Genomic DNA, 14,797 nt, shown 5'->3' with positions numbered 1-14,797 from the left:
TTTTAGAGGTGGTGTGGTTGCATACAAAGTCAAGTTGCTAACATCTTACAGCTAACATCCGTACAGTTGTTGGTACATTGGCTGTTTGGGGCAAATCAAATTCACACGTATAATGCAAGGTGAAAATTCAGTTTGCTTTCTACACCTTAAGGGAACACAGGTTGAGTGCTGCATAGGCATGTAGTTAAGTTGTATTTAAGTATATGTACCTTGTGACTTTACACATGCATGAATATATGCTTCTTCAAACATCTTACACACCCCCACATCAAAGACAACTGTACACCATCATCTTTTACAGGCAGCGGTGGAAGCCGTCCAGCTGCTGCACTGATTCACAGTGCTTTGAAAGCATCGCGTTCGTATTTATAGCTGTGATAGGGATCCCCTGCTCTGTACATGCAGTCAGGAGGCCGAGGGCTTGCTGCCCACATCCGCTGGTGAGAGCTCTGATTAATCATGTTGTGTACTTCACACAAGTACATGATGTCCTTATGTGGCCACAGAGATGTTGTATAATCTGCATGTCATCTTGAGAAACTGCTTTACATAACTTGCCATCATTTTCCAATATTGCTTCTGTTTACTCTCATTTGATTGAGTTACCGGCAGTGTGAGGTGAGCAAGGTGCAGTGTCAGAGGAGATTTGTGCTGATGTAGATTTCAATGTACTTCAGAGCATGAGAGGTCGAAAAAGTAATCAAATCCTTTTTCTTCAGTAAAAGTAGCAATTTCAACCTGTAAGCAGTAGCTAGTATGACAGCACCATCATGTTGTTGGACAGTACAGCAGTGTGTCATGTTGTCACTGTGAAAACATCTTTTCTCCAATCTTTGGGATTTTCCTCCCTTCAGCTTTGAAGAATTACTGTCTCCTCAACTATTTCCCAACCCGTTTCCCTTTATAAAAAATATATCAACGAGGATCTTTTTCAGAGTTCCTGAAAACTTAATGTCCCCCCCGCCACTCAAAAATATGTTTTCTTCTTGTTTTGTTTTCTTCTTCCTTCAGTTGGACGTTTGAGCTTCACTGCGCAGAATAATGTATGTGCAGAGTTTGACACTAGAAGGCTGTTTTCAAATCCATCTGCTGAAAGTGAAAAGTTTCTCTTTGCTCATTGAAAATCTGATTTGTGACATCACAACTGATTTGGAAGCCAGTCGTGGTCCAGTAAGTGTGATGTGGGAACTTGAGTATTTTTTTATGTCTTAATACATGTCTAACTTTAAAGTTAATGTACTAAATAACTGCTTACCTCTGGCATCTAATCATTTATAATCTTTATAGATAATTTTATTTTCAATCTGACAATTTGGCAAATATTCTTGACTCAAGGTCTATACTTACTAGCTTTTTCGTGGCCTTTCAACTGAATCTCTATCTCATTCTGTCAAGATTATTTAGTCAAGTGTGAAGATTCTCAGTCATCCAGGCCTTGTTTTATCCACAAGTGTTGAGTCAAGAGTAACTGGATTTGTTGTAGATTCTTGAAGACGTTTGTTCTCTCATCCAAAAGGCTTCTTCAGCTCTGACTGACTGTTAGGGAGTCAGATATTTAGATGTCTACAATAATCCGGCTAAATGTATAAACGTATCTTTTTCTCTCCCTCTCTTGTCCAAAATAAAACAGCATTTTCCTCCCTTCAAAACGGAGCCTTTCCAACAACAGATGGTGGCAGTAGTAGTCTTTAATGACTACTTTGATAGCTTGTTTAGAGTTCAATCTAAATCTAATCTGCTTGAAATAAACAAAATGTCAAGAAGCTACCGTGGAAATGGAAACAGCATACTGTTTCCTCTTGGCTGGTTTTCTGTGCTCATCGGTCCTCTGCACATGCCCAGTAGGAGGACAATTACCTGTTTTGCCATTTCAATGTGGACAGAGGTATTTGCAAAAACAAGATGAACCTCCTGGTGTGAGCACATGTCAGTTTTGCATAAAAAACAGTGTTTTAGTCACGAGTCCAGGTGTGAACGGATGTTAAACTGTCTCATGATTCCCCAAACTTTATGTAAATGTGATTCTAAATTGCTAGAGAACTTTAAGAAACAACATTTAATAAACAAATGAGGAGAGAGTTTGAGGACTTTTGTGCACAGTTTTCGTGCATCGCTTTCTCTGTTTAGAGTTGTGTAACTGTGAGTATATGTGTGCTTGTATAACATGTGTGGGAGTGGGGACCCACATCAGGCAGTGGAAGTGGTGGGAGGACAACAAGAAATGAGTGGGAAAACTCCTGCTGAAACACTTGGCACACACACACACACACTCACACTTTCTTTGATGACTTCCATCTTTCAGTTATTTTCTTCATCTTTTCTGTATCGATTCCTTCTTATCCCACTGTGCTTTTGCTCAAGTCACGTAGACGCAGCTTTGCCACCGCTGAGCTTTTAGCAGCAGTGTTGAGGCAGGTGTGGGAATAAGACCCTCTATGATAAGTGGTGGCATTGCGTGAGTGTTTAAAATGTAGCTCTGCTGCAGGTATCCCCACTCCTCCACGTGACCGCGCAAAAGTCATTATCGGAGCGACTGCAGCCTGCAGACACTCGTACATCACTGTTACCGTTCTTTGTTAAAGTGGGAGGGTCAGCAGAGATTGATTAAAAAGAAAAGCACACTGAGAGGAAATTGGAAGTACAGGAATTAATTATTGTTTCAAGCAAAGGTGTTTGAGTTTTACCTGCCCTCATTCAGCTGGGTTACGTGACTGGTGTTCACAAAAGAAGCAGGGGAAGGGACAATAGACTGACTGAGGTGAAACCACAGTTCAAGGGCACAGGAAACAGCCTCTCAAGGTGGATATATCATGTGTGTGTGTGCGTGTGCGTGTGCGTGTGCAAAATTATCATCTGTGGTTCCCTCCAGCATAATGGATTGTGTGCATGTGTTCAGATGTGTGTGTGTGTGTGTGTGTGTGTGCCTATATATGTGTCACAGATGTTTACAGCAACATCCTTGAATCTCAGCCGGCATTTTAATCACACGCACGCCTTCAAGTGGATGGAACAAATTGGTGTGTCGTGTTGTTAGGTGGAGTGTGACTCGCAGCCAGAGGGAATTATCAAGCGGATGATAAAGGTTTTCCAACTTTTTCTGGGTTTGACTTGACGGAAAAAACTTTTAATTATGCAGCTTTTTTTTCTTCCTGTCAGCGTGTAATCTCCTCACACTCACAGAGCGCGAGATATTCTAGACCATGCAGTGGGAAATTGGCCAAATACTTGACAGGTGTGGTATTACTAGATACGATCAGCTTTTAGATCTGTGTAGATCAAAGAGCAGAGCAATGCATAAATGGTGATGATTAGATTTAAATGTATTTATATATTGTTTACACGGAAGTGAAAAACCTCACATATTAAAGTTTAGACAGAATCGCACTAAAGAAGCTATATAGCTGCTGGTTGGTGTGAAATGCAGTCTGGGATACGTTGGGCCACAGAGGATCAATCTGTTGGATCCTCTAAATTTGGGAAAAGAAGGCCGCGTTTCTCAGCCACATTTGAAGGAGACTTCGAAATGGAACAGCTATGCTTTAATCACATCAGCGTGCTAACATGCTCACATTCACTGGCTAATTAGACATTCACATTTGCTAATTAGCCCTAAACACAAAGTACAGCTATGACTGATAATTTTGCAGGTATTTGGTCATAAACAAAAGTATTGGACAAATAGAAATTTTGACCTGATGGCGGTGCTAGAGTAAGGTCAATAGATCACTGTAGGGATGGCTGTGGCTCAGGAGGTAGAGCGGGTCGTCCACTCGATTCCCGGCTCCAATAGGCCACATGCCAATGTGTCCTTGGGCAAGAAACTTAACCCCAAATTGCTCCTGATGGCTGTGCCATGTGTATGAATGTGAATGTGTATGAATGATTAGATTTCCTCTGATGGGCAGGTTGGGACCTTGCATGGTAGCCCCTGAACCATTCAGCGTATGAATGTGTGTGAATGGGTGAATGTGATTTGTAGTGTAAAAGCGCTTTGAGTGGTCGGAAGACTAGAAAGGCGCTATACAAGTACAGTCCATTTATAGGGACTATGAATATCCACCATGTTTTCATCCCAGGTCGTCAAATACTAACACTTTGTCAATGCCCCTCGGCGTCTGATACTGACACAAGGTACCCTTTGGCATCTGTATGAGATGTGCCGGGCTTTCAACTAAATCCAATGTAGACCCATCTGCAGAAATATTACACACTCAGAGCTGGTTGGCTGGTTAGGGTTAGAGAAAGATCATGGTTTAGAATAAAATGATCACTTGAAATGTCATCATGGCACCAGTAAACGGTAAAACACTTGGGATGCCAAATACCATATGTTGCTGTTGCAGACTTGAAAGTTTGTGAGTGATTGACAAGTACCAGCCCCTAGTTGCACCTTTCTAGTTAAGGGACCAAATATGGTGTCACCCATGTCCCTTCTTGGACACTCCCCTTGCCTCTGTTAATCTTGGACAATGATTGGCCTGAAACCACATGGCCATATATCCAACCCATCTTTGTAGATGTCCCATTGGCTGATATGTGTCTATTTGTATATGATTGGTTGTCTTTTTTTTTTTTTTTTTTTTTAACTTTTCTTACCTTTTTTCATACTCAACTTACTTTATTTAAATGGTGTTTGTAATGTGTTTTATGATGACCCTGATGAAGGCCACAAGCTGAAACGCGTCGGTCAACTAATAAAGTTTATTCACCACAAACAGCTGTAAGGCTGACTTTACAGACATCAGCTGTAGCTACATGTGACAACATGTAATAACCGTGTGTGCATGACAGGTCAGACTGACCTTAAAACTTGGGCAAAGAAGAAACAAACCAGAGGAAAATAACAGACAGGTTCCTGTGCAACAAGGCAAAACTTAATTTTGTGCTTTGTGTTAAATTTCCTGTCCTCCAATTGTGTCTGACATCTGTTCATTAGTTTCTCTCCTTTTTCTTCTTGTCACTGTAGAGACATAAAATAGTGTCATACGGCTGCGGTAAGTATAAATAAACATTTTCCTATTTGTAGGAATGCGTTTTCGCCACATATCGAACCACTAGAGTGAATCTGTGTCGAGCATCTCTATGTTGCCTGTGTATGATCAATCTGATTCTACAATCTGCTTTGTGTTCAGCCTGAACACATCTTTAGAGGAGCTCAGAAGAGGTGGTAAATTCTTGAAAGTTTTTCTGTCAGCGGCAGCAAAGCATCATTTCCAGCAGCAGAGAAGACAGCACCTGCTGTACCCGGGGATTCCCCCCTCTGAGAAATGACTTCAGACCTCACTTTCTAATCCAGATCCAATTTCAATACAATTACCAAGATTGTTCGGTAATTCATCGCTGAATGAGAAGTACAATCCCCCCTCAGAGAAATTAGAAGGCAGCAGTCAAGCTGTGATCAGATAGAAGATTGGTGGCCTGTCTCCGGAGTAGAAAGTCTTAATTTTCTTCTTATATATAATTGTGAGCAATCTGAGGATCCGCTCTGGGGTCAGTACCTCTGTCACTGCTGCTGTGATTAATCATGTAAGTGGCAGACAGCAGTGGGATTAGCAGATGGAGGGTTACTGTCTGATTGTGTGATTTTCAGGAAAGGACCACCTCCATAACTTTACAGTATGTGGTGTTCTACTGTTAATATTAATAAGAAAGCAGCTGGCTATACTTACTGGCTTGTTCTGCTTTTTTTGAGCACATCACACAGCAGTGAGTATCTAATTTTCACTGGATTGAAGATGAATTCTTTTGGATGAGAGGCGAAACATCTTCAAGAATCTACAACAAGTCCAGTTGCTCTTGACTTTTGGATTTTCAAAACTTGGCATTTTCAAATGAATTTTCATTTTTGGACACAGATTTTTTTTTTTAAGAAACACACAAAACGATCTGAATCTTGATATATAGATCTTTACAAATGGCGTTTAATTAGTCTCAAAATCTGTGCACATAAAAATCTGGCACATGCACGTGATATGAGTGCACAGAACAGTATCCGTGAGCAGAAAAGCGTCCTTGTGAGAGAGCATATCTGCTCCATGTGCGCAAATGCGGTCCCATGAGCACGGGGCTGTGACGGGGGGGGGGGGGGGGGGGGGGGGGGGGGTTGACCCTCCCTAGACGCTTGCAACTGCTCAACACTCGCTCACTTGTCAGGTTGACGCTTGAGACTTTGGAGGCATGGATGGAATAGACAGTCGGCTCCTTTGATTGGTCACTTTGAATATTGACCATGGCCTTTGTTTGGCTGTTTGGTTTGATCACTGACACAGTCAAAGACAGACAATTGCCTGAGAGAAGAAGAAGGGAAACATAAATAATGATATTTTGCGGCTGATTCTCTCTTTTTTTACCACTTACACTTATGAAAAAGTGTTATACATCATAGAGAAAGCCTGTTTAAACCCTCCTTCAGATTTGTGAAACCTTTATTTCGCTTATGAAAACAGAAAAAAGGGCGATTTCACTGATATTTCTCCATCCAGACCACATTAGACCAGGTCTAGATCAAAAACCACTATATTTAGACTTATCAAATCTGGACTAGATTACCAAGAAGACTCCAGGGAGTCATTAAAACACCGTTTCAGATTTGTGAAACCTTTATTCTATTTGTGAAACACAAAAAAGGGCTATTTCACTGATCTTGCAGCTAGAAATTCACAGCACGATTACCAATGAAATGTCGTACTGCTGATAGTGGTATCAGATCAGAAAACCTTTCTATGTATTGTTCTGGCAGTTACAAACAATGTATTTTGTTGTTTAATTTGGAGGAATTTTTGGTCTTTTTATATTTTTGTGTCATTTCCATCAAAAATATTTTTGGTCATAGTTTTCATAGACAAAAGGAACACTGCTGAGTACTGTTTTTTTCATAAAGGCTTTCATCTTGAATATGGGAGCAAGAAGTTGTAGCTTATTTGTGTTTATAAGTTTTAGAGTATTATTATGTTTCTTTATTGCAAAAGTCTGGTATACACCATACTTGTTTTAAGACAGAAAATTACCATTATGAATTCATGTGGCAGCCAATACAACTATAACCGCAGGACGAGTCTTTATTGCTTTGGTAGTCCTCCATTGTTCCTCATCCTCTCTCTCTCTCTCTCTCTCCCTCAGTGGGATTCCTGGGAAGAAGTGCGGAACCATCATCTTCACAGCCGAGGAGCTCAGTAACTGCCGGGTTAGTATCAGATCATACTTAGGATTTTACACGCACACACACACACTTACTTACCAAACTCAGCAGGGCCCACTCCTAGTTTGCACAGCTATCCTTGTTAGGACATCACATTGACTTCCATTCATTGTGGACAACCTCATCCAAACCCTAACTCTAAACTTAGTGGGGACCTCAGAATTGAAGTCTTGCCTCATTAGGACTGGGCTTTGATCCTTATGAGGACTACTGGTACCGACAAGGTCGGTGTTTATACTGCAAAAGGTCCCAATGAGGTAACAAAAACGCACACAAACACACACACACACACACACACACACACACACACACACAGTAGGTATAAAAAGTCCGAGACAGGGGTCAGAAAGTTAAGTACTGCAGTCTGAATTTATGACAGTCACGTTCTGTGTTTCCATTTTTAACTTTGCCAAGTGAATTTAAATGACCAAACAGACTTGAGAATAATTTTGTCATCTACATCAAGTGGAAGGAAAGTGACTTTTTACGTTTCCTTCAAAGTGATGATGAGAGCTGCTCATGAATTATTTATCCAGTTCACTTTTCTTGCCACGGTGGGTAAATAATTAGACACTCCAATCAAAGCATACACTCACCACACACACACACACACAAACATATTCACCATGGTATTATAGTATGTGGTTGCGCATGCAAACATATGCAATTACATCCATGCTGGTAATGATGTGAATACTGTGGAAGCGGTTTGCTGTAATGTATACACAGAATTAAGTGAAACTTCCTCACATCCATATGCATAATATGAATACGAAGAAGGTTCTTCTCACACTGCAGGCCACAGGGCAGGGTTGACAGTATACTCCAGAGTCCTTGAGGGTGTCAGAACTCAAAGCTTACATTTATTTATTAGTTATGGTTTATTTTTTACTTTTTTTTATTACATACCTGCCTCTGGAAAAAGCCTCTCTGGTTAGTTTTGTTTCATGGATAAAATATCAGTTCTAAGGTTTGAAGTATAATACATATAACAACCAACTGCATCTTTACCTTTTGTACCAGATTTATCTGTCAGAAGTCACTACACCTTCGCTGTTCATTGCACTTGAGGTGGACACTAGATATCTGCCAGATTTCTTAAATTAGTACAAAAACTCATATGCCTTCAGTGCATCCAGGCAAAACTTCACTCATAAGAATCTCTGTCATTATAGGATTTTATTAAGTATTTATCAGCAAAAGGGGATCATAAAAAGACACTCTGTACACCTGCTTGTGGTTTGTTGTTTTTATGAATAAATTCAGAGATGTACCAAGTAGTATTACTGGGGGCTGATTTAGGCATATTTTAATAGATCAGTATCAGCTAAAATAAATCAGATCAAATGCAGATCCTTTCATTCTTCGACTGTGTTTTGCCCACCTTAGCCTGCTAGTACTGCAGCGCGGCTCTCCTTCATAATAACCTACCGTGCAGTATTTCACTGTATATGCGAGTAAAAATTGGAATGTGTGCATGTGGGAAATTATTTGGCTGCACCAGTGTGACTGACTCTGAGTTTTGACACCTGGAACAGCTCTTCATGTTGATCTCCCAATAAGAACTAACTCATTCACACCAACTCATTCTGGTTGGTTAGAAAACCTGCCTGAACGCAGTTTATTCATTCATTTATGCTGCAGAACAAGGTGACCTCAATACCAGAATAATAGTAAAGCCAACTATTATCTCTGGAGACACCTCAAAATGCATTATTACACTTTTCGACTAGTTTTAAAGGGAAACTTAACCAATTTTACACATTGATTTTCTGAACATTGGGAGTGTAAAAAGCAGGTGCTAAACTATTTCTTGGCTGTGAGCAGTAAAGGCTGATTTATGGCAGGTCGCCTGACAAATATGACGTATTTTCCACAGAAAAAAGTGTCACTCGACACTTTCCTGTCATGTCGCACACCTGGAAAATTTTGTTATGTCGCAGACACTGTCATATTTTGTCGCATAATGATTTGGTAGTGTTACTAACCTTGCCATGGAGATTGTAGTTTTCACTGAACTTCCTTATTGATATTTTGGTCTGTAACTTTAGATAACTTGTAACTTCCTTGTTTAATTAGTCCTGTTTGGGATGATATAATGTAACTAAATGACTTGGCTGGATGATGGTGGTTACCATGGAGACGACCAAAACCTTTTGCTTAAGCCTAAATTGAAAATGTTGTGTGACTCTTTAATTTCTGTTGAGCAACACTTATCAAAAGTGTAGAGCGACCTTCCATACATCAGCCTTAACTTCCTTTGCTGTCTTTGCTGGTTACCCGGCAACTGCTCCCAGCCAAGAAAGAAACAGCAAACTTGGAGTCCTAACATATTAATTCATGAATTTTAGGCATGCTGGTAGGCAAATGTTTTTATCTTTGGACATAGCCAGGATAGCTTTTCACCCGTGGAGTCTTTATGCTAAGCTAAGCTAACACACTGCTAGCAGTAATTTCATATTTATCTCATTGACATGAGAGTGGTAAGAATATAAGTTCCAAGCCCAGTTGCAAGTTGAAGTAAAATTAGAAAAAAAAAATCAGTTGAGGGTGTAAAAATAAACGGTTGTTGTTCTCTCAGGACATAGCCACCATGCAGTTCTGTGCCAACAAGCTGGACAAAAAGGATTTCTTTGGCAAGTCTGACCCTTTCCTGGTCTTCTACCGCAGCAACGAGGATGGGACGTGAGTGTGTGTTTTTGTTAAATGTGTGTGAAAGCAAATCCTCTACAGTGCAGTCCATCTGTTAGTCCATCACCCCGAGGCAAATGTGCCTCTCCTCTGTCGCCGCTGTTTCCTTGTTACCGACAGCAACTGAAAATCTGCCAGCAGATTTCTCTGTTGGATCCAGTCCCATGAGGAGTCTGAAAGCTTTTTGCCTGTCAGATGGAAGAAGGGCTAATAGATTTTCTTGACACTGAGACAGAACGTTCTAATCTGTACGTACTGTAGCCTTCAATATTTCAGACATACAGTTTGGCATCAAAACCCTTTTTGAGCTTGTTCTGTTTCCGCTGTCTCATGCAGCAAATTTTATTCAATTGAAACGTACTTCAAGAGATTGTCTGTATCTGGGTATGAGCTACCCTATCCTGTCCTTGCTCCCACCACATGAACTCTCTGATCAGAAATGTTTAGACTTGTCATCCTCACCATCTTCAGCTGCCTCTTTGTTTTTCCAGGTTCACCATCTGCCACAAGACTGAGGTGATCAAGAACAATCTGAACCCTGTTTGGCAGTCGTTTACAATCCCCGTTCGAGCGCTTTGCAATGGAGACTACGACAGGTGAGGTGACAGCGCAGGAGTCAGAGGTTTAGAATTAATAACCACAAATCCCTGCAGAGTATCGGAGGACTTTTCAGTGGTCTGGCTGCTGATAGGTGATGATTTAATGTACCCTGTCCTCATCCCGGTGGTTGTAAATTCCCATTACAAATGGTAAGACATATTAAGCTGGTTCAACTTCAAATTTCCCTTCTTCCTTAAACGTGAGTTAACGAAATTCAAGTATAAAGTAATTAAAGAATAATCAGTTAAAAATCATCTATTTGTGGAAAATGCAAAAGAGTTGTAAAAATGTAAGTTAAATTACCTCAACTCGAGATAACAAGGTAACTACATGTAAGATAAGAATAAGAGATCTTTATTGTCACTATATTTGCACATAACGCAATTTAGGCTGTATTCAGACCAAATCAGGTGGTGCAGCAAATACACCAGTCCTCCCATTCATTTGCATGGGGGTAGTGCATTTCAGCTGTTGCTGTTTTGGCCGTTTTGGCCGTTGCAGTGCCACACCGGACTGCGGCCGGAAACTTGAGCCAGAGTCAACTTTTGAAGAGACGCAACCCGATGTCACTGCGGCTGAAGGCTGCGGTGGCCAATCACAGCTGGAGATCAGACTGATCAGAGCAGTAAACTCTGCCATGAGGGAGTACAGAGTTACTAAGCGAGGGGAGGACATTTCTCTTCGTTTGATAACGTTAAAAGTAAAGTTAGACTTTGCTGTCGCCTTCCCGACTCATTTTAAAAAAGACTAGAGAAAGAGAGAGAGAGAGGGCAGTAGTCGAGTGAGCTAGAGAGTGAATGAAGAGAGGGAGCGCTGGTATTGAAAAAGCCAGTGAATCAGATCAATAAAACGTTATTTTCTGATTGTTTCACAGCGGTTACATTCTAGAACACAAATAAACACACCCACAACCCCACATACCTCCCCTCAACCCTGCGGCTGAACACCGCACCGCCTGATTTGGTCTGAATACAACCTTAGTATGGTATCTATCTCAAAGCAACAAATATGTGCAATAGTATATGTGGTGAACAATATAATACAGTATATACACTCAAGGTATTAAGTTGAAGCAACAACTGTTTATTCACAGTGACAAACGTCAGGCAGATTTGCTTTCCATTCACATGCTCTCAATTTGAAGAGTCTCTTCTTCAGTTGTGACAAAGAACTTACAGTTGTAGCTGCTGCTGTTGGTCAGTCAATACAAAGACTTCGTGTGACACTGCTGCACTGACCTTGTTAGTGTACGAGGGTTTCAACTTAATTCAATACTAACCTTCATCATGGTTTGCATTGTTGTGCATTATTATGTAAATAAATAAACATAACTTAACATATAAGATAAGAAAAGACTTTATTGTCCCAGAGGACACACAATGCTGCTGCTGTACAGTACCAAATAACCCAACACTAATAAATACCTCATACTCACTCATAAATACCTAGATAAAAAGTAGTTGTACAATAAGATTACTCAGGATAAAGACTAAAAATCAATAAATACTCAGAATTCTGAAATACTAAGAATAAAAAGGTAAAACACTGAAGAATCTCATCTACCCCCTGACGTTATTACACATTCCCAAGACAAACTCTGTGGTGGTCAGAATAATGCCAGCAGTCGGCCGTGTTGTCAGTCTCAGGCCAGTGCTGGTGTTATTGAGACCAACATGGAGGTAAAGCAGCAACAAACACATAAATATCTGTAGCATTGTACTTCCACTTACCATAAACTATTGATCCAAGTTTTAAGATTTATCCTAAACTAAACCTAAACTAAAATAAGAATTTACTGTAGTTAACGAAGTGGGGGAGGGGTGCCTTTCAGGCAGACAGATGTACTTTGTATGCTTGTTGCTTTCCTCTGAGGCATTTCCTCCCCAACCTATGGAGGCTGATAGGGCTCAAGCATAGACTGTAAAAAATATGGACGTAGTCACCTTGACGTCACTCATTGGTTTGTGGACTGCCGTTTTGAAGCCCTGAGTTTAGCGATTTGACCATTGCCATCTTGGATTTGACCATCACCGTCTTTGATTTTTGGAGCCAGAAGTGACCATAGTTGGACGAGAAGATGGAGCTGACCCTAGCACTAGCTGCTAGCTTGGTTAGTATGGTGTAGGACAGTTGACTCCTTAGAAGGTCATTTATCACAATCAAACGCTGAAATGTTACAATTAACATGAACTGAAAAGACACTGAAATAGTGACAGCTACGCCTATACCATCTGGGGTTACATTGTGGTTACGTAACGTAAACAACGTTGTCGCCGTGGTAATGACTTGTCAATCACAACGTAGCCACGCCCTAAAGCATACCCTGCTTTATTGTCTATTTTACTCTAAATGGGGCCATAATTTACAAAATGAACATCATCCTGTGGCCTATTGAAGAAGACTTGAAACTAGCGATTGAGACCATAAACTCATTAGGAAACTGTTTACTGAAGTAATAAATAAAGTGAGAAGTAGGGTCATTTTCTCATAGACTTCCATACATTGGACTTCACTTTGCAGCCAGTGGAGTTGCCCCTGCTGGCCATTAGAGAGACTGCAGGTTTAAGGCACTTCCGCATTGCCCTCACTTTTTAGATCAAGAGCTACTCACTTGGGCTCAAGGTGGAGTTTTCTTGTACACAAAAAAGTTATCTTTACATTCAGTGTCTCTCACCAGAAAGCATTGTGTGCATCCTTAAAGTGTAACAAACGTGTTAAGTTAATTTCTTAGCGTATAAAACATTAGCAAAGCTGATTTTGAATCATTTTGAAACCTGCATTGTTTACTAGCTAGCAGTCTTCTTCTCTGCCCTTTGCTGGAACATTACTTTGTTGCCGCGTCACTGCCACCTGTAGATCAGTGGAGTAGTGTGACCCACTTGTAAAACATTGCTTCATAGTGCTACTGGTGATGAAAAACTCCTCGAGGTACCTTTGAGAAAAACACAAGTCGCTGGACAAAACAAAAGCAAATAAGGAAAAGATCTTCACCACTTTGGCAATACAAATGTTGCATTCAGAAAAAAAGCTGAAAATCTTGTAAATAAAACACAAGTGGTCACATTTCACCAGTTACAAAAACAGAATTGAGTTACACATGCAGCTACACAAAAGTTCTCTGGGGACACTAAAAACTGATGACCATGTTAGTAAATAATGTTGGATTCACGCAATCACAATCACAAAACTGAAATAAACATTGTTAGCTCATTTTCCAAAACTCAAATCATGCATCCTGCCATGTTCCTCAGTTTTGTGTCCCATGGAAACGTCTACTGTGCTGTTGACTGCAGTGTTTCTTCTTTTGCTTCTGTTTTCTGTATTTGTAGTGATTTTCAGCTCTATATAATATCTGTACGTCATCAAATATTTCTTAATTTCCTTGAGTTTTATTTATTTGCAGCTATTGGCCTCCCTGGACAAACCTTTGAATTCACTTCCCATCCACCTCATGATTGTGTTACTGCTCACTTCTCCTCCATGCTGCTTCTTTAGCATATGACACTGAGAATACTTGTAATATAATTTAGTTTTGTGGAGGACAATAGTAAACTTAACGAAAAAGATATTAACAAAAAACATTGTTTTTAACTAGCAGGTAAAACGTTTTCCTTTGCAATAAAAAGGGAATGCGTTGGTGAATCAAACATTCTCAACAATAAACAAGCAAAGCGTGCTACAGCGTACTGAGTGAATATGAATTTCTAAATTCATGTATCCACATGCCATATAATAATGAAGAAATAATAAATATATAAATATCCTTAACCCTATCAATCTTAGTGACCACCACACTGCTTGGTCCATTAATACAAACGTATGTATGACCTTAGTTCACACCCACTGACAGTTATGTTAAAGGATGAGTCTGGTGATACCCAAACAATAATGAATGTATCCTACCAACAAGTACTGTGTGTGCATCCGAAGCCTGATATATCTTATTTCTCTGTGCCGTAGAGCTCCATTGTTGTCTAAAAACAATTAAAAACACATTAATGAACCGCACTGTTGCATTGGGTGACATGTTCCTTCATTACCATGTACACACAGATGTAGTTTATCCGTCCCACACACTGCTGCCAGAAATACTCACTAGAGCACTAAATGTGGATTCATCCGCCGCTTAAAATAGTCCTCAATCAAAACACTATTTCCTCCAGTTTGAGTAACATTTAGTAAAAACTACAGTGCTCAGCTGTTTGGGCATTTTTAAAGAGCTTCTACTATGTGTCAAATAGCTTGTGATAATTTTATTAAATGCCAATTTTGTTTCTGGATATGCCCCATCAAAGAGTAACAACTGTG

At 40.2% G+C, this 14,797-nt stretch overlaps 1 protein-coding gene across 1 annotated transcript in view; it reads left to right on the top strand.

Annotated features, from left to right (window-relative positions):
* The window catches only part of LOC122980788 (copine-9-like), a 166,977-nt gene that overhangs the window by 102,121 nt on the left and 50,059 nt on the right, over positions 1–14,797 (top strand). The window contains exons 8-10 of the mRNA XM_044349128.1: positions 7,120–7,183; positions 9,780–9,883; positions 10,381–10,485. Coding sequence (XP_044205063.1) covers positions 7,120–7,183; positions 9,780–9,883; positions 10,381–10,485 — 273 coding nt within the window. The remainder of the gene's footprint in view (positions 1–7,119; positions 7,184–9,779; positions 9,884–10,380; positions 10,486–14,797) is intronic.

The sequence above is a fragment of the Thunnus albacares genome, chromosome 4, assembly GCF_914725855.1.
Source record: "Thunnus albacares chromosome 4, fThuAlb1.1, whole genome shotgun sequence".
Taxonomy (NCBI): Eukaryota; Metazoa; Chordata; class Actinopteri; order Scombriformes; family Scombridae; genus Thunnus; species Thunnus albacares.
The sequence above is the reverse complement of the archived record's forward strand: the minus strand, read 5'-3'. Positions and strand labels throughout refer to the sequence as shown.